General features: G+C 32.1%; 2 protein-coding genes across 4 annotated transcripts in view; one reads left to right on the top strand and one right to left on the bottom strand.

The window, feature by feature from the left end:
* On the bottom strand, window positions 1-24248 carry LOC148226119 (uncharacterized). 3 transcript variants are annotated; one of them, XM_088204108.1, is made up of 9 exons: window positions 24089-24248; window positions 21751-22038; window positions 17313-17451; window positions 11940-12040; window positions 5169-5252; window positions 4571-4736; window positions 2219-2432; window positions 830-1064; window positions 1-765 (listed from the first exon to the last, which is right to left on the bottom strand). In XM_088204108.1, the coding sequence occupies exons 2-9, from the start codon at window positions 21832-21834 to the stop codon at window positions 136-138; spliced, it is 1653 nt and encodes a 550-aa protein (XP_088060234.1). In that variant the 5' UTR covers window positions 21835-22038; window positions 24089-24248; the 3' UTR covers window positions 1-135. The 3 variants fall into 3 exon arrangements, with proteins under 3 accessions (XP_088060234.1, XP_088060233.1, XP_088060232.1); XM_088204107.1 differs by having other exon boundaries at window positions 21751-22020; window positions 24089-24247; XM_088204106.1 differs by lacking the exon at window positions 24089-24248 and adding an exon at window positions 6853-6933 and having other exon boundaries at window positions 21751-21975.
* The window catches only part of LOC148226118 (uncharacterized), a 35978-nt gene that overhangs the window by 3129 nt on the left and 7826 nt on the right, over window positions 1-25023 (top strand). The window lies entirely within an intron of this gene.

Below are 25023 nucleotides of genomic sequence, written 5' to 3'. Positions count from 1 at the left end.
AAATAAATAATATGTTACATGATAGCATAAAAATATTTATACCATTATTCGTTAAGTAAATGGTGTTAAATAGTAATTAATAGATAGTGTGCAAACATAAAATTTTAAATATTATTTACAGAAAATTTAATAGTTTTATGTTTCTTCATCGTTATAATGAAAGTACTTACGACGCTTCAACGTTTGTTTAGAATGTTTTAGAGGTAGCTCAAATTGATTTTGATGTCTTTTACGTATGAGATGCGGATCAGGATAATCGTCAAAATCATCAATGTTCCTCAAATTGAATTGTTTCAACGCCTGACTATTTTTCGTGGTAGTTTCTTCATATTCCACAATATCTTCATCATTATCATCGTGCAAATTTCCTTCAGCTGATTTTTCAATGTTGATATGATTCAATTTATATATCAGTTCTTTAGGATTTGTTATATTCGACATAGGCTTGTTATACTTGTCTTCGAATTCAATCTCGCTATCGTCGTCTCCGTCATCGTATTTTTCTTCAAACTCTTTCTCTTCTAAATTGACAGTTAAATCTTGGAGACTCTCGACTAAGAATGTTAGTTTTTCAATTAAACTGTCGCGTTCGTCGTCTTTCATTTTATCCTTGCAATAGATTGTACTATCAAGTGACAAAGATATATTAGGAACAGCTTTATGGATTTCGTTGGTGATACCGTCCAAAATCAACTTTGCATTGAACGATTTGACAACTTCGGCCGTTCTACGCGATTCCGTGTAAGTCATCTCATCTTGTAGCTCCTAAAATATATATTGGATCATTATTAGTTTTACATAATGTGTAGCGAATAATTATATAACTAACCTGTAAGAATGTTAATAACTTGTCCAACTTTTTGCTGAACGAAGTTAACCCGTCGGCTTTCTTGTTCATATCTTCTTTTCTGCATTCCTCCACAATCGAAGTGGTCATTGCTTTGTGCTCTTTTATCGCAGTTATTGCGGCATTGTTCATTCTGGCCAGCGCTTTTATGATGTGGGAGTCGTGTGACTTTATCAAATCCTGAACAGTTTGCAGTTCCTTGTAGGTCGTGGCCGTCCTTAAACATAAATCAAACGGTGGTCGTAAACATTTTATGTTAATACAATACGTCATAAATATTTCATGCATCGGTGGTTTGAGTGTGTTTTGTGAATGTCAGATTTATTTTATGAGATTTTATCATACATACATATATTATATATGTTAACATATTTTAATTAATTTAAAATAAAAATTTTCAGTAATAATAAAAATACTTATATGATTGAACATTTAAGTGATCTGTAGGAGATATAGGATTAAACAAGTACCGAGTAGAAGTTACCAGATTATAAAATAAAAAAACCTCGACTTTCTGAGAAGTCTGAATATTGGCTGGTCGGACTAAAATGAGAATAAAATCTCGGAGAGCTAAAATGGACCTTTAAAATTATATTAGTTAGATAGTTGCGTAGGAGAAAAAAATTAGGTCATCATAATTGGGTTTTTTAACATTATTTTTTGTAAAAAATCATGATTCTGAATCATTATTAACCTGTTAAGTGCGTTAGACGTGTATACACTTTAATTTAAAACTATTTCGGTGCTGTTGGCAGGTATACTCGTCGTATAAAAAATTACAAATTTCAGTTAAAAGTAATAAAAATGTCATTTAGTGCTATGTTCCCTTATATTACCAATAAAACTGCTTTGTATTTTATAAAAAACTAAGGGATTGTTAAAACTAAATTCCGTAGTTAACTGGTTTATATAAATGTATTTATGGAAATTGAAAGTTTTGAGTTATAATGTTGTTGAACTTTCCTGATTTAAAAAAGCAATTGTTTTTTTTTATAAATCTATATAGGAATGTTTATTTGTATTTTTTTATCATTTAATATATGATATTTTTTCTGGTCATCCAAAAATATGTGTCACAAATGTGCGTTTTAAATATTGTGAAAGACATCTAATTTATTTAAACGAATATTAGGAGCTCGGATGTTGGCATCGAATGTAGCCGGGTGACACAGTTAGTATATAATAAAATGAATTTATTATTTATTAGTAAATTAGAGTTCAATTTAATTTTGCCGATTTCAAGATGTGACAGTATTTCTGACTACTCAATTACTTTGAGCTCAAACTATCGATTATGTTTAGTATGTGTTATAGTTGCAAGTTAGCATGCTACAGCAGCTTGACCACAATGCGCATATTCAAATTTATTACTTGTTCATGAAAGAATCCAGCAGCGTTTTGAGTACCGTCGATATTTCTTTCTCCAGTTGCGGTTCGTTCAACTGGATGCGGTGGCAGGATTCCAGGAATAGGTTCTGCGCGAGGGTCACTTCTTGAAATTTTGTGTCCATCTTGTGGTTGGACTCGATGAGCTTGCGTTCTATCACGTTGTTCATGTGGTCGATGGCTTGCATGGCCAATGTGCCTGTTGGAGACAAAAAACAAACGTTTAGGATCGAGCGAAGCTTTTCGGCGCTGTCCAGTGCCCGACAAAGATGAAGATTAACTGCTTAATTGAAGGCAATACTAACGAGGCAGTTAAAGCGGTGTTCTGAAACAAGGCTAGGCTGGACGCGTTATGTTAATTGATTTTATTAACAGCAGCGCGCGCTAGCACAATTAGTTAAAATGCTATTAATACTCTTCAATTTCCATACATGAGGAATATTTAAGTAGGAGAGATACGATGTCCCGATCTTAAACGATAAAAACCTCTCGCCTGTTTTTTTTCGTTCTAATTTACAACTGTTTTATAAATAACGGTTTTAGACATTTCTTGACACTGTTCACTAAGTTTATCAATCGGTAAACCCCTATCAAAACGACGTTTTCTTAAATTTGGTAATGTTTTTATTGCGTTCATCAGTAACAACGGATGAATCACTTTTTTATGTTTTCAGTTTTCGTCTGTTTATTAAAAACTACCATGTGATACCATAAATATGTGTTGAAGAAATAAGCGAAGGGCCATCCGTTGTTATTGATGAACTCGTTAAAACTAATATACAGGATGATCCAATTCGAGCTTCCTATGTATGCAGCATTGTAAATCAGACAGCAGTCAATAATCACGCGTTTTCAAAGTGTCAAATATTAGTTTGCAACAACACATGTACGAAATGGATCGCTTAAGTTTAATTGTTTCACAAAAATAACAATTTTGTACGAATTGTGAATCGAAATTTACGGGAAAAATATGGTCAATTTCATCGCCCTGCTGAGCGAACAATTCGCAACATATTAAAACTATTGGAAGCGTGTAAGGCCTGTGCATTATCGTGGCGCCTGTTCAGCCGAGAATACTGCTGCTGTAAGTTAAAGTGGACCCGGAATTGTTGATTCGTTCGCAGCTTTTTGGTTTTTATTATGGCTCCACATTTTGCATCTGGACTTTCATCTACACCCGTATAAAATTCAGATAACAGTGAATAATTTACGCAGATTGAGTGCTAGAGCAGCAGGAAGTTGATGCTGATTTTTCAAAGAAAATCTTCTGTGATGAGGCACATTTTCACCTCTCTGGGTATGTTAATAACAAAATTGCTGCATATGAGGCGAGAAAAATCCTCATGTGATTCACGAGAGACCATTACATGCCTAAAAAGTGACTTTTTGGTGCGCATTGTAGTAGGTGGCGTCATTGGGGCCTTACTTTTTTTAATATGATGAAGGTCGGACTGTAACAGTCAATGGTAAGCGCTATAGGCACATGATAACCAATTATTTTTGGCACGAAATCGAATATATCGATGTGGGAGACATATGGTTCCATCAAGACGGCGCAACTTGCCACACATCTTGTGCAACGTTGGATATTTTGCGTGAAAAATTATCAAGTCGCATTATTTCACGTTTTTGTGATGTCATCTGGCTGCCAAGATCATGCAATTTAACGCCGTTGGATTTTTTGAGGGGTTACGCTAAGGGTCGTGTCTACGCCGACAAACACAAAACGTTGGAGCAATTAAAAACCAACATCCGCCAAGTTATAGCCGAGATACTATTAAATATAATTGATATTATTTTTCATAATTAATGAAATACATCAAATGTTTGATTAATAAAAAATTCGAAGACATCTTTAATATTCTTTAATTTTTTTTAAAAGCTTGGAAACTGAAGTTGGATCAACCTTTAGAAACAATTAAAAGGCATTTAACGTTCTATGTCAAAATGTATCCAGAAATACTGTTATGACTATGGATAACTGAAAGGTTAATGGAAACATACGTTTAAGTATTTAATTAATTCCTTCTTTACCAATTTAGAAAATTATAAAAAGGCATTTCACACGTGCTAGCGTATAGGCGCGCGCATGTGGGTTAAAAATTAGCCGCAGGCTGTAGTACCGAGTCTCTAATAATTAACTTTATCGCCAGGTGAAAAGTCAATTATTTACTGTTTGCGCTCGACTGATTGACACTGGGCAAAAAGCAAAAGGTCATCACGATTTCAATTATTTGTTGGTGCAATTGTACAATACACGTGCGCGTGGGCATCTACACGTGGGAGAAATCTTTGGGAAAAATTCGCTTAATTTTGTAATGAATGCGTTCAGCTCACACTGCAGTCCTGGCGGCGGCGAAGAGCTCCTCTTGACAGTTTGCGCCAGGGACCTCATGCCATCGTGAATGTCCTTGCGAGTTGAGTTCGTCAAGGATAGAGACTCCCTCAGGAGACCCTCCATCGTCAGGGATCTGCGCCACAGGTCGTTGTACATGTTTGACATCTGAAATAAATGGTGACTCTGATTTGAATGGACCATTTAAAGCGTCTATAGAAGGAAGTTTATCTAAAGTAGATCATTTTTATAACGATAAGCTACGCTTACTTTCTTGACTCATATTTTTTTTTAAATATGATGGATTGGATAAAGTAAGATGAATAAATATACAATTAAAAATATGACGAATCACTTGAAACAAAATAAAGTATAAACTTTTGTAAAGAAAGATACGTTTAATGCTTAATATTATATTTGTTTAATCCATGTTTTATTAAATAAATATATGAAGGCCTTAAGTTACTCGACGCCAATTTAAACTGCTATAAATTATCCAGCGGGTCATTACGTTTTCAATCGGTCGTTTTGTCACGCTAGATTGAGTATTTTTCATTGTCTTCAGCGCCAATCAATGGTATTCAAAGTGTCCTTCCTTACCTTTGTCGTAATCGTGAAAGCTTCCTTGGCGATCACCCCCGCCGCGTCTCTCTGCATAGTCGAGTGCTTCATGTCATTGTCCGTCTGCAAAGTATCAACGATAACTTGAGTCTCGAGTGAAGTTCTTCAGTTATGGAAATTGACCAATTAGCATCTATGTCGAAACAGAGTCGCGAATGACAAATTCTAATGACCAGAGCGCATTCAACTGGATCCGTAATTAGATGTGTTAGACATGTTCAATCTTTCGTGTCTATTTGACGATATTACAACACAAAGAGCCAAGAACTTCAAATTAACATTTTGGTTTTGAATGAAATATAAGAAAAAAAAACAAATCTCAACACAAACATAAGTGACTTGGTGTCACGACAAAACGCTAACATACAAAACGTTAACGCGACATAACGCTCACTGACAAAGTGATTACATTTATGTATATAAATGAATATGTATTCTGTAACTTTATAATAATAAAGTAGTATATTTACGAGGCAGATGTATTGTTTAATAAAGTCGAATAATTTTCTCCATTGTGATTAGGGTTAAGCCGACTAACTATCTTTCGCACTTTCCGACGATAATTTCACTTACATATCAACTAATCAAGTCCTTAAGAAATACGATGCAGTGATATGTATTGATTTATTTATTAGTAATCTTTTACGCAGATTTAAATTCATGTGATTCATAATTTGAAATTTCTGTCCTCTAGGTTTTGAGCTAACGAGGTTTACTATATTTAAAATATTATATGTCTAGGGCATAACAGCTTTATGCCAATGCACCTGCATAAAAAAACAATAAATATAAACTGAATATCATTGATATGTAACCATTGGTATATGTTATTTAAATAATGTATTGTTATTTAAATAAGATATTATGATGTTAAGGAATCTATTCTTAATTCATTATAAAAATGTAAATAAAAACGTTTTTATAATTATTAAAATATTAATATTTTTCAAGCGCGGGTAAAATAGTAGCTACAATGAAAATATGTTTAATTAAATGGGTTGAAGATTTCAACTGAAAGAGCTTACAGTTGAATAATCAATGCCAAAAACAAAAAGCCTTAAAAATATTTGTTCATTTAAAAAAAAAGGATTTGCCGAAAGCGATGATATTCTGTCATTGTAATTCTACAAATGATTGTAAATTTTAAATGTACATATTTTACTTTCGATAGTAAAAATATATAAAAATGATTTATGATAGTAACTGGTTCCCGATCCCTACCGCAATAGTATCAATGTAGTGGTTTGGACGGCTGGGTTTCGGAGTGGTCTCTGTGGTTAACGTTGTTCAAGAATCTTATTTTTCTCAATTAGAGAAGCATGCTCAAGAACAGCACTGCGCACTAGGTGATTATACAAGGCACACGATACCCTCGAGCTCCTCAATTTATGCGCGCATTGCAAGACAAATTCCATTATCTTTGAGGCTTTATTGCATATAATAATTTTACGGAAAACCCAAATTTATCCGTTTTTTTAAAAAAATTTGGCACGATAAACTTTATCAAAAGCCTTTTCAAAATCGGTGTAAATGTCATCTACTTGTTTCTTTACAAAAAGGTTTTTTTTTTGTAGCCATTTTAATAGTTTAAATTTTTTACTAAAACTTATTTTTTTCCGAGTTATATTATTCTTGTGGAAATAATGTTTTAGTGTATTTATACTTTTTGTGGATGATCTATTCCTAGGACGGCCTCCGCCCTCGCAGTCCATTTGATCGGCCCTCCCTGCGTTGTCTCCGTTGTCTGCGAACAAAACAGGCACATTTGTATGTAAATTGTATCTATAATTCGTGATCTAGCTTCCATTTAAAAATGGATACGGAATGGAATATAAGTACCACCAAGGCGCTCTTCAAATAGATTCGTGGATAAGTCCAAGAAGGGAACTAAATCATGCAACACATTTTGGGATTTTATCTCCGAGTGACCTCCGAAGTCGTCAGACCGCCCGTCACTAATCCCACCAGTGGAACATCTTCGGTGCAGCAAGTGTTCGCACCTCAATCATCCGAAATATCATTACCGACGTACGTATGAGAAATTTTTCATATCTACTGTCGCTTCCGTGGGCGTGACACACTTCGGCGTCATAAAATAGTAAAAGGGCGCTGTGTTTGATCGTATCTGATCGGGCCGTAAAATTATTAGTGTTGGTGGTTGGTACCGTAAAAATCACCAGACTGGATGTCATCACTGCATGGTGTATGGATAGATAAATTAGATGTTCATACTTTTTTATATTGAAAGTATTTACGTAATCCAACTTTGATTTACATGCTCCAAATAAACCCAAGGCGTTAAGCTTTATAAAATAATAGTAACTGTATTTCAATGCTCCTAAACAATCAATGTGAATATAATTTGTGTGCAGAGTATTTTGGATTCTTTTTGCAGAAATTGTTTGCGTATAGTGATTTTTCTAGCGAGAACGTTCCCACTCATTCGTAGGCATATTCTGATTGTTAATGAGATCGAGAAAATGATATAATATGTAATTTTCCTATGTTGACCCATCTCCACCGATACTCTAAATCCGCAACAGATCGAATTCATCTAAACAATTTTAAATCATCATCCTATTGTTTTTCATCCATCATTAATGAAAAACGAGAAAAGCAGAGGGTCCAAGTTGCATCATTGAAGAACTCCCGAAGGGGTAAAATATTTTTTTGACAATCGGCCGTCAATAAATATAAAATTAATTTCAAATTACTTCAATAAAATTAATTGCAATCTTTCGTACTGGTTTATGCAAGATTGTAAGGTATGCTTTACATCACTAATCCCTCGTGCTAGTTTGCTAACTGACAGTTGTCGGACCCAAGTGAGCAGTAAATTAAAATTATTGAAGGATACTTGTGAAATTACTACCTGCGATACAGTTAGTATCATATATTTATAGTGAAATATTGATATCTGAACCAAACTCGTTTCAGATAGGCTGTTTAATATATGAATTCAAGAACATATTGAATAACAAACGTAGTTTTAAAATATTAGGCATTTTCAAATATACGTTCACGTGTGAATTTGCCGTTAGCGCACGACTTTTAACTTCTTACAATACATAGCCAATAATTAGGGATTGTAATAATACCGTGATTTAAAATATCGGTATTACTGGTATTTACATTATTATTATTATTATTTTACTATATTTTACCTATTTGTCAACCTTAAAGAAAACTTACTTCACTTGAATTCATTGTAAGGTCTAGATCTATCTAGTTATTTTATATATCTATCATTCTTTTCACAAGAAAATTTATTGTCAGGTCTTCCACATACACATATTTTCATAAAAAGCAGGACACACTGCATGGGCAGTGGAAGAGGTTTCATATGTAGGTCAAATACAATAGATGGGAGTAAGCTATTAACTCATGCGTTTGTACATCGCCCCCGTGTGGAATCAAATATGTTTGATATGGATTATTAAAAAAAAATATTTTTTCTGAACCGCGTAGAATGAGTACCGGATAAATCAAGGGATAAGCGCATTGTGCAAAACAATAGTGTAAGGTTGATTTTGATAGTATCAGGGTCAATTATGTTTTGGGATTCCACAGAATGTTATTGATGTTCGTGAAGTTTCGTTCATAATTTGCCTGACATGAATAGGAATGTATGTACATACGTTATTTAAACTCTCAACTAATAACTACCAACGGTAGATGCGTTAAATACACAACCAAGATTGTTTATGCATATGATATTATGCAAACGCTATGAATAGCCATCACCGTGTCATACAAATCTTATAAAATGATTGCACATTTGCAACGAAATCGAAAGTCATACGATAGACACAAAAAAAAACCAGGTTTAGCAACATCGCTTTGGAAAGTCGAGAATTGAAGAGCGCACGTGGATTGTTGTACTAAATATTAAATGTTTACTTTAAAGTACGGAAGACAGCAATGTGCTAATCTGAAGGTGTTTTGACGAGTAGTTTTTTTTAGTTTTCTAGTGCGTGTCGCGGAAGCCGCAGGTATGTCAGTAAATAATGTTTAACGTCACATCGTGTGTCCTTATTTCCTGCCAGGACGACAAAGCGCTCCATTTGTCACTATAATCCACCAATTCATCCCTTAGGAATGCGTTATAGATCTCAGAGTTGTGTATGTAATCTACTGCTTTTGGTGTATATTTTGAGACCACCCGGCGTTGAGTTTATTTTCAAATCGGATATCAGCCACTTAATATTGATTGAGCTATGCGTTTACTAATGCACAAGAGCTTCAATAAACAATCTGATGTGAATTCTTAGAAGAACATTCGCGAGAGTGCTTGAAACTATCTATTTTAGAGGCTGTTTCATCAATACGTGCGCTGCTTTGGGATATTTGGGATATGTCTGCTTTCAAAAGTGTGCCAAATTGTTTTATGACATTAATTAATAGCTTGCTTCAATCTGTAATAAAACTTGTTTATTAGATGTTTTCAAGATGATGACACTTTGGTTGTTTCTCTTTGTTTTAACACTTACTACAGATTTTAATTTGTGTATGAATGAGCTAGTGATTCTGCTTAGATTATAAATTTATTATTCTATATAATAAATAATTATTTATAAATTAATAAAATTGCTTTAGACTCCATAATTATGATTCCATAGTGAATAAATTATTTGGGAGCATTCCAAATTTAAAGAGCAACTCAATAATTATTTTATTTTACTAATGTATTTATTGTAAATCTCCAGTTACAATGGGTTAAACACAGTCAACAACTACTAAGTAAGTAACGAGACACCAGACTGAAATCAAAGTCTATAAATCAGTGACATCTATTCTACTATTTATAAACTGTTATTATAGCCTACAATCATTATATTCTAGCTCGATTTAATTTTAATTATTGCTTAGTGCACTAATTCTAATCTTCTAGACACAAAATAAATTAAGGAACACTAGTGTCGTAATGGGGTTGGAACTAGGGTCTTAATCGAATATTCAAATATTCGAATTATTCGTCCGATTCTCAACTATATGGACATTCGAATAATTGATCGAATATTCGTAAAATATTCGTTTATACTATCTCGAATAAAATTTGAAAAAAAAATTGTATACTTGAGCAACATTTATTTCTCAATATACCCGAGTAACTAGTGCCGCTCCAAAATCCGTGGTTCTTTATGCGCCTTTATTTTAGTTTAATATTTTATTGTAGATAATAATCATAGCAGGTTTCAAACATTTAAAAGCACTGCTCAAATGTAGTGATTTAAAATTTTTGGTTTACTATAGTTATATATGTACATTACTATATCATAATCAATTTATTATCTCAAAAACATCATCCAGGCAGAGACGTCAATTCAGATTTTTCCAGAGGGGGGGGGGGGCAAAAGCTGCCCAATTTGTGGTCATTTTTGAATATTAATTTTTTTTTAGCTAAATTCATGGGAGTCTGCTTAGAATCCAAGTCAAAAGCAATAAAATCGTGCCGTCGCAGTGGGAACGTTCAGTCATTTAGCGTTCATATAAAGACATTACATAATAATACTATGACTTACATTAAGTGAGAGTCGAATGAAGCATATCTAAACCGAATTTTGACCAATAAGAGAGTGCAAAAAACAATTATCTCTTCTCAGAAGTCAAAAATTCACGCGAAAAGCAATAAAATTGTGTCGTAAAACATATGTGTAATATCCAAGTGCAGACAAACTATGGAGCAATATGCTATATGTTGCATCTGTTTGTTATTTTTCCGTTTATTTCTTCCTGAAAGATGAGTTGTCTTAGTCTGTATTTGGACTTATGTTCTTAGTAATTAGTTTTAATCAGGTCAATTTGGGTTTGGTCAATTCGCTTAGGTTATGTTTGGTTTTGATGAAATAATGTACGTTTCGCAACTGTTAAATTGAGTTTCATATATAATACATCACTAGCGCCAGTGGCGTAGCTAGGGTATGTGCCGCCCAGGGCGATCCTTAAAATTGCCGCCCCCACACACAATTTTTGCAGGGTCATAAAATCAGCATTTCTTAAAATAATAAATTGGTTATTATTAAGCTCTTGTTATTCGTGGATTTATATATGTTTTAGTACATTCAGGGTTAAGAACCACACTAGAGGATCCCATCGCGAATATGCCGCCCCCAAGCAAGTGCCGCTCGGGGCGGCCCGCCCCCTCCGCCCCACCATAGCTACGTCACTGACTAGCGCCTATTAGTTAAATTATATTTTCGCCAGTAGAAATATATATCTACCAGTGAAAATGTATTTGAACTTCACTAGTGAAAATATACCTTAATGTAACGAAAGTTCTAAAATTATAATTAGCTGAAGAACGTTCGTTAATTATAATTAAATCGTTCGTTAGAAGCTGATTATTAAAATGCATGTTAGTATGATATGCGTGATTCGTTGGTATTCCGCGGATAACCAGTCTCTGCTCTGTCTGGTATTTTACTTCCTAGTGTGACTAATGTATGAACATGTGAAGCTTTCCTGCCAAACCAACGGACAATTGACGTGCTTTCCTTTGTATGGAAATTGTAACCGAGAATGTTAATTGCAACATGAACGTCATCATCATCCGCAGTGACATCCGCTGGTTTGGAAGATCGCAACAGGCGCGGTCACCATTGTGGGAACTCTGATCCGACATCTGAGAAGAATTTTCTTCTTGAGTAAAAGTCATGTATTTGAAATAAGATGCAATTATGAACGCATTTATCCATAACTATCGGATCCATAAAAGCTATTTACAGTGATAAAATGGATTAAAATCTATACCTGAGTGATTCTTTGATGCAGCTTCTGGCACGTGTTAGCTGCACGTTCGGCTGCTAGCTGTGCGTGCAGGGCTCGCCCATTTATCGATTTTTCCATGCGATCTGGAATGAAAGAGCAGACATTGATAAAGTAATTTTATAAGTAACAATATGAATGTGCGATGCTACCATACAGGAGTACAGAAACTTCGGGGGTCGTTAGGCGATGGTTCCGTGTGTGAAATGTGTATAGCAAACGACACTTTTATGGATCAAAGATGCTTATTTAGTTTTCCTTAATGCATATATAAACTGCGTTAATAACCTAAAACCATGTTAGAGCACATTGATACAGTTTTTCATTTAATTAAAATCTCCAATTGGTATCCGATTGAATTACGTTAAAATATTTGTAAATAGAGTTAGTTTCGTCTGAAATTTTTTTCAATAATTTTTCATAAAATAAAAATTTATTTTATGATAAATTATTAATTTATGTATATATAGATTTTTCCCTGTATGATCTTGATTTATATAAATAACAAATTTTATTTATGAAAATAGATATAACAACAATTATAATTTTTCAACACAATCACTGAGCTTTATATCAACTTATTTGATTTGCAAATTCATAATTACAATTTATAGCTCTAGATCTAATATTAGTTGTTAATATTCTAAAACATCTAAATGACTCAAATAATATATTATCTTCTTTGTTGCTTTTACCGCATACAAGTTAAATACCTTAACTTTAAAAAAGTATCAAGAATTTCTCCTTTGTGAAACATGCATTGCTTTTTTTGCAATTCGCAATTATAGCTTTTTACTGTCTGGAATTCTCATTTGAAACTCGTAAAAGCTCATCCTGAATATAAAAACACACACACAAATAAAAGTCTTGCTGAGATAAATTGACGCTTACAAATCTGCGGCTCACGACAGGACAAAAAGCTGAAAAACTTTCCAAAGCTAAAATGTTAATAATTTTTTTTGCTGTTGTGTGTCAGCGTCTTGACTTTGCGTTTTAAAGAGGATTACACGCGATACAAAATAATAACCGGTCGATTATGTTTTTTCCCCGATTGTAATTTGGTAGGGTCGTTAAATGCGGTGCCGAGAGACAATACAACGGATCCTTCGGATGTTAGTACATATTTTTTTTAACAATATTAAGGCCAAACAATCAGAGTAATTGTGAGGTCCCGACGATCCTTCCATCACAATAGCTGCTCAAACAAAGGTCCATAAAGGTGGTCGTGTGATATCAAGATCGTTTTATACACACACACACATAAAAAACTTGAAGCGAAGCTCACGAAACCCTTGAGGACCTTGTACTTCAGTTTCAAAATTGATTAATCAAATGTATTTAATATCATTTTTGCAATCAATGCTCACGATAAATCATGTACATATTTCAAAACATTACAATTTACATGCATTCCATTCTGTGAAATACAGAACTCGTGAGTCGAATTTCGCCATACATACGAATGAGCATCAAAAATGCTTACATTTTCATGATTTATAACAGTGTTCACCAAACTTCTACTCGATATAAAGTCCAGATGTTTAATGCAATATTGTCATTGTTTTACAATTTTTTTTTATTTATTTAGTAAGAAGTTTTGCACCGGCTCTTTTTTTCGACACCCAACGCGCGCAGAATTTTAGAACTAAATAACTAACCTTGGATAATCATATCATCAATAACATTTTTTTGACTCGGTTCATTAAATTTATCGATCGTTAAACGCATATCGAAACGATTTTATTAAAAAGTTAATCAGTGACAACGGATGGCTTTCCACATATTTTTTCATCATAAACGCCACTTCTTCCTGTTTTAAATAAATTGTATTTTTTACTTTTGTCATTGTCATAAACAGAAAAACCTCACATTTTACAATAATATATAAATTAGCACAGTCATTTTAAACATACTGCAAGTAAATTTATATTTAATTTAAAAAAAATAGTCTTAAGTTGGTCGCGCAGTGAAAATGTTTTTGATTTTTTTTACTCATTAATAAAAAATAATACAGTGGCCGTTAAATATCTCTTTTATATTATCTTAATTATTATGCTTAATTGGCCCGCGAGATAAATTTATAAAGCTTCTTATATTAATTTTTGTTAAATTGCTTTCTTATTATTTGTAGAAATTATTTATTTTATCTATATGAAATCTTCGACGTTTTAACATTGAAACTAATATGGTTGTAACTTTTTTTAGTAACGTTATTTAAATTTTTTTTGTAACGTTATTATAGCCGAAGTATTTTTATAGAATTGTTAAACATTTTATTTATCATCGTCTAATTAATGATACGATCAGATAAAGGGCACATAAAAAATGTTATGCCCAATGTCCAATTTGTTCTCGGAATTATGCAATTAAGGGCTCGCACGGTGCAATTTCAATTAGTGTAAATTGGTAGGGACGAGGTCCGAAAAGTAAACTTCGGGTTATTTAAAAAAAAGGAGGAGCTTGGGTAACCTTTGGCGGGCAACCAATTCATTGATTCGAGTCATGATGACTCAAAAGAATATGTTTAGATGTAAAATTATGCGTGTCGTTGGATATCAAACTTATCAATCTATCAATACGTTATAAAGTGATTTTATTTATTATATAATATAATAAAGTCATTATACTAAAAATGTAATGACATATTTCATTCATTTCTGTTTTCAATTTTTTTAATTGAAATTATTAATCTGATTAAATCTGTCAAAAATAAGTTTATTTAAATTTTAAAAAATGTTTAGGCGAGTTTTAAATCTAACGACACAGACGTCACATTTAATCAAACGGAGCAACTTTTCTACGTTCGTTATGTAGGGTATTCATAAGCGCTGTGGCCTAAATAAACATTACGATTAAGAAGGTGCATCGATAAAATATGTATCAAACTTCTTAAAAGGTCAGTTACTCTTAATATTGAGATTTAAAAGTATTTTTAAAATATGTATTTTGCTTTTCATATGTGCATATATTCTACGCAGAATTGATAAAATGACATTTATTTACTTACTGTAAATCTTTCGTTGCAACTAAAAAAATGCCGTATTGAGAATTTTCAATTCAATGAAAAATTGCTGATTTTTGTTAAAAATTAAATTTGTACGAATATATTTAGATGTTTTACAGTCGCTGCCTAAGGGAGGGTGGGTTTATGGCAGGTGTTTTAAAATATGCATGCTTTCTTAGAAGTGTTTATTAGAGGTCGGAAGTATTTGACTAGCAAAAAATTATTTACGATTTTCTGAACTACTCTTATCTTTTCTTTATATTTATATTAATAAACATATTATTGCAAAATGATATTCTTGATAAACAAAAATAATATAGACAATACCCCTATAAATAGCATTTAACAGTTTCTTGACTGATGGCTGATGTTTTTATGGGTGCTTAGAAATCTATAATGACTATGTAGATATTTTACAAACATGACAGTACCCTCTGGGAAGCTGCGGATTGACACAAGCATTGCCATTAATGACCATCACGATGGAGTCTTCTATTAAATCCCCTTACACTTATAATAATGCTTCGTGATTTAGACGACTTCGTGGAAATGTTTCGCCAACAGCCTATCCTGTCCGATCGTAATTACGATCTGCCCAGTACCAGTCGTGGGCGTGAAGGTCTAAAATGATATTTGAGGTGCAGAGTCTACCGTTCCATTCCCTTGTTCTCTCGGGAAGGGTTCGTCGAACCTCACGCGCAATAATCGGACGTTGTCCCAAGACAAGTGTATAACTTTAATTATATCTTCTTGTCTTTTAGCGGCTTCTTTCTCTCAAATTCCAGATGGCCATTTAGCATATTTTCGGCAGGAAGTTCAACATTGTGATCTTTCACTGGGTATCAGTGGTTTTTACTCTTGTCGCCAGTTTACTGCAATCTTGCATGAGGAATCTCTGAATATTTTGTCTTTTTTCGCGTCGGCCAGAAACCCTGTGGTACTCATCACCATATTCACGATTCTCGGAACGTTGTGTGGATGCTAAGATCATGCTAAACATATCCTACGTGATCGAAGCAACAAAAAGTGTGAAAACTTAAGTTGAAAATAATCGCAATATACGATATTTATGTAATATGATACCTATCCTTAAGCAATGACATGCAAATTATTAATTTTATGAAAGTTACTTATCTCAAATTCAAAATTTAATGATATTTCAATAATAATCTACATTTTTTATGTGAGTAAAATTTTGATCATCCAAGGGTGATAATAATAATATTACTAAATAATGTCGAATATTTAAGTAGCTTAAACTCATTGCTGACATCACTGCTATAAATTGTGTGGCACACACAATAGACCCCCAACAAAACGGTAAATTGGGGACGTGGCTATTCGGGTGCGTGTAATTGGGGGTCCAGAAAATACTCATACTTTTTTGTATGTACGTACGAATCAGTCGCGTATGGTGAGATATCTTCCCATCAGCTTGCTCTCACATAAAGTAACAGACACTCAAATAGCTCGTACCCAATTTACCGTGTTATTGGGGGTCTACTGCACTTATAAAATCATTCCGTTGGTACAAGATAAATTCAATAAAAACTACATGCTTTAACATTAACTATCGCCCCTTAGACTATTCATGAAGCTGATTTATCCCTAGTACCCTAGTACAAAAATCATATAGCACCTCTTAATAAATTATAAATACATAGACTAGATAATATACTTAATTCTTTATATATCTGTTTCTATTTTCATATTCAAATTTATTATCTATACTATAAAACAGAAAATACACGTGTTTGTTTGTCGTGACGGTGAACAGTATCGACGTGACACTTGCACATGTCATTGTGCCCGCAATTTTTAGGTCATCTGCGCTATTTTCTTTATACATTAATATGAATTATAATGAATAAAGAATGAGTTTGTGTCTATCCCGGGTGAAGACGGGTAGTAAAGCTAATACTATGTATATTTTTGTTAACTCGGAAAATGAAAAAGGCAGTTTTGCCCGGTCTCTTCTGCTTTGATTAATATTTAACTTATTTTTTTAACTAATCTCAAGTTTACTTAACGATCCGCTCTGCCGCTTCTTAATCCCACTCGTTAATCATCTTATTTGTTCAGTAGACGTTTATCCTAGTAATTAAAAAACGCGTTATCTTATCTCACCGTCATAATTAAACTTTCTCACGACGTCCGTGTTTATAAATGGTTTAGAATCGCTGTTTATTCGCGCTTTAATGTGTTTGAATATCTCGAGATCATCGTATAGTAAACACTCTTGCCTCTATATACATGGCTAGACTTTGCTTTTGTTTAAATATTCTCGAAGGTTAAGGTATATCTAGTTGAGATGTCTTGTTCTAAGGATATAGTATATATAATGTAATAATTACCCATATTTGCATGGAGCTGGTCCAGCTTGCTAGCGTCCTGCTGTAGCCTCATATCCAGTCTAGCCTGTGCCACTTCCAAACCTTTGAGCCGCTCCTCTATCCTGACCATGATTCCGGCCAAGTCTGCGCTGGGGTTGACCTGAAAATGTCAAGTGTTGATTAGGAATATTGTTGTGTACTTTGGCACGTGCCACTACACCTATGTACGCGACGGTTTTAAGGCTGATGAGCGGTGAACGAACTCGAGTGCTGCACAACTCGCGTCGGTTCCTTCACTTTCGTATATAAATCACGCCGGTTCTATTAATGAAAATGGTAATTAATGACCGTCTTCGCTTTGTAGGCGGTACTAACTGTCGAATTTACGTCGGAATCAATCTGGCGATTGCGCATATTATAATTGAAAAATGTTCAAGTGTCTGATGCACGCGGTATTATGGAAGAGATTGAGAGGTTTATGTAATAATAACATAATTATACAAAAGTAGTCTATTTCATCTTATACTAAGAGTACTATTAACCATTTAATAAATAACAAGTATAGATACTTCAATACTATATAAGGAGCTGATTGGATTTATAGAATGGATATAGCGTTTCACTCCTGAAAAGAGTGAAACGCTATTTCGCATCATTCTGCCAGTTCATAATGTCATTGTCATGAACAGAAACAAGTGGGTGATAACATCATCTCTTTTCGCACAAAAGAAACGGAGAAGATTTAGTATTGAAATGGTTATTTAAAACTCTTAGTAATATTTGAGATTCTCTGAGGAAATTCACAGCTTTAATTATTTCCGATTAACTTTTAAACATCATTATTTACAAATGCATCATTTTAAGCTATACCACCATAATAAATGGCGGTCCCTTATATTAGAAATCCTATATAGTGACATTTAAATACACATATTTCCATTTATTAATGAATGTTTAAATCGTCATTACGTTCGCGCACTATTTATATAAGCTTAAATTACATTGTTTTTAACCCTTGAAAACTCATGGTCAGAATGACAGCGTTGTTTCACTATCACGCGAAAACGCGTGACTGGACCTTAACGTGTTAATTCTTAAATTAACGTATTATATCACGTACATTTTATTATTGACACGTCTACAAACAAAATGTTGATTATTCTTAGACAATGAAGTTATCAAAACATATTTAAATAATTAACACTTTAGGCTATATACGATATGTAATTGTATAAATATAAGTGATGAAATAGTTACTGCTACAAAATATACTAAATATTTTTTTTAGAATTTTAACGTAATATGTGATACGCTAATGAAAAGTACTTGATTGAGTTTAATTTAAAAATACTATATTCTATTCAACAACGGCTTATGAGACGTTTCCTAATGCAAACTTTTTAAGCGACTGCTTCATCATTATATGCCATCGATAAAAGGGGATTAGACTGAAGTTTCAGCCGTATCAATAGTTTTTTCCTTTAGATTATTAGATATTGCATACTTATTTTTTTATTTAATATAAATATATTTTATGAAGAATTGTGATTGATCAAGATAAATTTAATGTGTATAAAATGGAATACTATACATTTTTAAAATAGTTTTAAGTATAATTCTCAGTATAAAAATCGCCTCAAAAAATATTTTTTCCCCACAAAATTATTATTATGTTAATTAAATATAAATTATTTTGCCTTTTTTTTGACAACCCCCCCCCCCCCCTTTGACAAAATCCTGGCTACGCCACTGCTTTGTAACATATTTTTGCAACTCAGATTATATTGTATAAAATATAATAAAAACATATTAATAATAATGTGTTGTTATTTTATTTTATACAATACCACATAACAATGCCAATATGATTAAATTTACTATAACAAAAAATATAAATACAAAGAATGCACATATAATTCAGGTTATTCAATTATTCAACCTTTATGGCAAAAAGTTCTTATCGGATGTAATTCTAGCTCATAAATAAATCAAATCCATATAGTATTTTATTAAATAATAAGCAGTGAAAGCTCTGCATTTTAGTTAACATGTTTAAAAACATCTAAACTAAGATTCTATAAAGAAAAATATCACTATGCAATATAATATATTTTATTTTTATTGCAAACGTCACTAGTATTAGCGTATTGAAATCACATTAGTAAATCTTATCACGTTCATATGGATATGTATATGATTACTCTGAGTTCATAAAAGGGAAGAAATGTAAATATTTTCAGTTTGTTTATTTGCTATCTTTCGAGGATAATCTTGGGCGAACTGTTTGCATTTCGTCTACAAGTTCCGACAAACAGTTCCACGATTTGCATACATAAATATTTCATACGCTACACTGCTTATTCTTCATAGATAAAGGAACCGTTAACTTGTGCCAAGTGTAAAATCATTATGCGACGTATCATTAGTTCTGCGACTCTCGGAAATTCCCTTTCGTCTAATACAATGAATGAAAAGTTAACTTTTGCTTGCATATTACTGATACCATGAACTAATCTGGCTTAACATGCGTGGCGGTTCTGCGGGCACGTTCTGTGTGTTACTCCTGCAGGTCAAGTTGTAATATAAATGTTACACCTGTACAGGTGGTTCAGAATTTGGTATGGTCTTTGGACACGGTTCGAGCTTAGGGCACACTTGTCAAACTTATATATATTATTTATTTTGCATTGTTTCAATTTAAAAAATTTAGTCATGAAATTCTAGTGCTAGATCATCCAACTTAAGAATCATACATGAATATGAACAATGAGACCATGGCAAATATATTGTATTTATTCGCAAGAATTCCTCGATATTTGGCTTGTCTAAATCAGGTCGATATTATTAATTTTTATTTATTTTCATGATATTTATTTAATTTAGGTATTTATTTTTGTATATAATATATTTTTACAGTTGTGTTAAATAATATTTGTTAAAAAATCATTTTTTAGTCTTATTGTAATGCATTTCATTAAATATAATTATATTGTATATCAAAAATAACAATCTAAAATTAATATAGTTAAAAAATAACCGCGTTTTTGGGGTTCGATTAAAAATATCTTAAATAGTTACGACGTTAAACGTTGGTCCTTTCATCCTTTCATTTTTTTATTCGACAATATTTTCTATATAATATTGCGAAACGTCAAAGACAACGATACTTAAAATTCCATGCTTATGATCGAATTTCCGTTAAACAAAAATATAAACATTTTATGATATTTTACAAAACCTTTTAGGAAAAAATAAGGTTGACTTTTTTACCTGCTATAGAACACTATAATAATTGTTTCTAAATACTCAGTGATAAAGTTATACCGCAATGAAAAACATATAATTTTTCCATTGAATATAAAATTTTCCAGTGGAATAATTTGATGGAACTTTAAACCGACTATCAAGAGCATATTTTTTTACATTTACACATTAAGTCTGTTGTTAATAAGATAGGGTACGTTATCAGAGATAAAATTGATTGACAATCAAATTTCGTTTTGCCATAAAATCTACAATTGGATTGCGTATAATGTACCCATATTATAATTCGATAAAATCATGCTTTAGGTTTAAAGCAAACATATAATCGACATTCATACCAAAGAGGTAACATTTATGTGACTTTTAAAATATCACATCATAAGTTGTCGGCAGTGCGTATGACATTTATATTGCATCGTCTTGGTAGAAGGCGATGCGAATTCAGCGAATCTATGTCAAAAAGCTTTTAGTATGTATTTAATATTTAATAAACTGCAAAATATGTGCCCTATACAAAAAATCTAACGTCTCAACAACAACCATTTAAAAAAAATGACTTCTCAATCATTAGTAAAGGAAGGTTATGCTGTAGCAAATTTAATTTATAAACAAAGAAAAAGTTCTGGGATTCCTTGTTACAAGGCACTTAATTTAAATGGACGCAATTCCTTTATTTTTAACAAATTGTTTTAATTACTCGTCCGGCTATTTCGTAGTGCAGAATTGACCCAGATGCATCGGATGCAACAGTTCATTGCGCATAGACTAAATTAGAACTATGAAGTGAAAGCATCGATATATTTGAACGCATGCAAGTGTCATAGAATAGAAATAACCGCGGTGTGAAAACAAATTATAATCACCAGATTTTTGATAAATTTTGAGTAATTTACATCACATTCATCAGGTCAGTAAAAGGAGAAATTCAATATCAAGTTGTATGTTTTCAGCAACTAAACTAACAACATGCTGATTTCAGCTGTATCATTTTTTTATTTTTTTGCAAATGGTTCTATTTATAGTTTTACATTTTCTTTGGCAAATCAGCGAACGACCCAAATCTTTTTATGACTATCCATTCTGAATATGTCACTTACAGAAACGCAGTTACCACGTTAATACATGACGAATTCTGAAACTAGGTCTTTGTTTATTTTCTAAATTATGGTATTAATACAGGTGTTAGTCGACTGACCTCAGCTGTCGGTAGTGCTACTGTGACAGTGACCAAAATAGCCAGTGCCAAGTTCACGCCTTGAACCGACATCTTCTGCTTCATCACAGTTGCTTCAGCTTCTTAACTTCTTCCGTTCGGTTCCACTGTTTCCGCTGCCTCTTTCCTGTGGTTTCGTCGCCTTCATATCTTCCACCAGAATACTCCACCATCTTCAAAGTTTACGATGGAGCTTTCGAATAGAACAGATTGTGCTTTTATGATTCCAACACTTATCGGAATGTTCTGGAACTGTACTTATCAATGAAACTGTCGCGAAAAATGTATTTTGCGCGTTTATTTCAAAATTTACAACTCATTTGAATGAATTAACATTTTGCCTGACAATAGACGCTAGACGCCCTTGATATTTTAACCCGGCGAGTTTTGGTTATTTGAAAGTGATTTAGAAATTGCGTATAAACATATATTGTCATTGACTTAACATATAAAAACTGCAATATTATCATCATTAATTTTATTCGTAATAAAAGTTAGAAATAGTCGATCAAGCTCAGATTCAGTATGCAGCGTAACATAGTCATAGCAGACACAATTATTGGAAAAAGTAAGAGTACACTAAAAAATATACGCATTTTATAAAATTTTAAAACATATAAATTAGTTACTGTAGATGTTTTAGTTAATAATGCTTTTGAATGATACATAAGTTTTTTTGTAGTTAAATCTTTCATTGATATAAATCCACTTTTAAGTGAGTTAGAGAATGTATAATATTACTAAAAAAAAAGCTAGAAATAAAATTTATTTACACACTCAATATCTTGTGCAATTTTTTTTGTGTTACAAATTCACACAAATAAACATACACGCTTAACTGCATTTTAACTACATATCAACTGAAATATAAAAAAAATTGATATCCCATCATCATATATCGCCCTTCCTAAGCACATTCATCAATCCCTAACTTATCTTAAAGGTCTTCTGAAGTATTTCTGTTATTTTATTTTCTATTTTATTAGTACGTAATCCACAGTTTGGCGTTTACTGGTTTTTACTATTGAGAATTAAAAATATTAAAAAATTGCATTCCGATTATGACATTTCAAACGTTGACTAATAAAATAGTCATAGTTATAAAAAAATATCTTAATTCGCAAAAAAGGTCGATTAAAATTCATAAGAAAGTTAAAACTTATTTTTTCACAAATAATACCTTCACTTGAAATTATACATTTTCTCTTTAAAAATATGTATGTACGCTCTGGAATTTATAGTATATTTAAAAATTATTTTCATTCTCATTTTTAACCTAAAAGGAATGCTATTACGGTAATACCCAGTTATATAAAACGGCTAATTAAAAAAAATATACATAACTCAAAATTCGATCTTTTAAGTAAAATTAAATTATTTTTTAACCTTCGCCAAAGTATCGTTTTAATGCTCAAGGTTTTTAAAAAAATGCGCTGACTTTTAATGCTCTGAAATGCCTTTTTAAACATTTAAAATTTAAGTCGGATTCTGCTCTTATTAAGCGAAATGTTTTTTTAATGTTATAAATCGAAATCAACATCACATTAACTGCTCACTGAATATGTTTTAATAACCTAAATTAAATTAATCTGCTTAGCAACCTAAATTATTTTTAGGATTTTCGCAAAAGCTTCATTTTCAGTTCTGAAGTTATTTATTATTTTTTAAAATGCAGCAGTAATTTTTTGTAATTTAGTGTTTATATTTATTATTTTTCGCGAAAAAATTGTGTTGAAAAATGGCATTAATCAAAAACAACAAAACATCTTCAACCAACCCAAATATATTTTTTAGAATCTTGGCTAAAGTATTTTTTCTAATTGTGTAATTATTAAAAAAAAAATAGAATTGATTTGTTGTACTGAAAAAGATTTAAAAAATATAGAACAAAATATATAATAATAAAACAAAATATAAAAATATATAACAAACCCCATGTAAAAAATGAATTTTGTTGTGCAAACTAGTAACTTATTTAATTTTTTATTACTTACTAAGTAAGTTTTTTTTCCTACAAAAACTGGTAATTAGTTATATATTTAATTATTGTATTTACGTTCATTCAAATGCATTATTAAAAAAATAATACTCCGAATAGTATTGACCATTTCCTTTATATGTAAATGACCGTTCATTTCTATGGTTATTTTATAACAATCGTTAAACTTGAACATATTTATAAGTGAGTCTATATATTTTAAAATCATATATATCCATAAATACGTTAACATAATGGAATAAATTATTTTTAAGAGTATTTTATGGCTAATTTAAAAATAATATTAATTGATTGAAATATCAATATTCACTAAATTATTACCGATAATTACTATTCACTTTCACAGTCACTCCACAATTACTTTTTTCACAAACACTTTTTTATTTTAGTTTTAGTTACATTTTAACCGCGACGCGAATTCAGTTAATGTAAACCAGTTAGTGGCGATACGGGCACTCTCGACGGTGACTGGTATCTGACTGGAGCCACGTGCGTTCGATTTCCCGGTCACCGGGAAAATCACAGTCATCGAGGGGTGACTGTTTAATTCAGTCCGGGAATTTTACGCAATTGCGACGGTAAACATTTGAGATTACTTGGTAATAATCGTTATAGTATAATTTTGTGCACCAGGGGTCGTGTACAAGTAGGTGTGTAATATATAGAAATTTAGGATATACGTATTGTGTGATAAATATAAATGGCAATATTGAAATAAGGTTAATAATATCAATATTAATTAATGACCTGTTTTGTATTTATTACCAGTAAAAAATAATTTATTCAGAACAGTGCAATGGGAACGCTCGGTAACGAGCGTTCCCACTGCAACGGCGCCGATACAATTGTATTGCTTTTGATGTAAATTTTTGACTTCTGAGAAGTGATAAGTTTTTGCGCTCTCCTATTGACCAAAATTCGGTTTGAATACACTTTGACCAATACTAACATATCAGAAGTCCGTAGTAATGTCGGTAAAGTTTGCTATCATATTTTTAAATATCTGCCTGTATTTATTTTTTCCGCTTATTTCCCTTTGAGAGATGAGTTAGCTTAGTTTGTATTTTGGACTTGACTTAATGAAAGTTCTAAAATTATAATTAGTTTTAGACTTTCATTAGGTTAGGTTTGGGTTTGAACAGCAAATGGACGTTTCGCAACTATCAAATTGAGTTTCATAGACATTTTAGAATAGCATATTAGCGCCTATCAGTTAAATTATATTTTCGCTAGTATCATAGAAATATATATCTACT

Source organism: Plectrocnemia conspersa, unplaced genomic scaffold (genome assembly GCF_051122295.1).
Source record: "Plectrocnemia conspersa isolate PC_06_02 unplaced genomic scaffold, ASM5112229v1 ptg000014l, whole genome shotgun sequence".
Classification (NCBI taxonomy): Eukaryota; Metazoa; Arthropoda; class Insecta; order Trichoptera; family Polycentropodidae; genus Plectrocnemia; species Plectrocnemia conspersa.
This window is presented reverse-complemented; position numbering and strand designations above follow the sequence as displayed.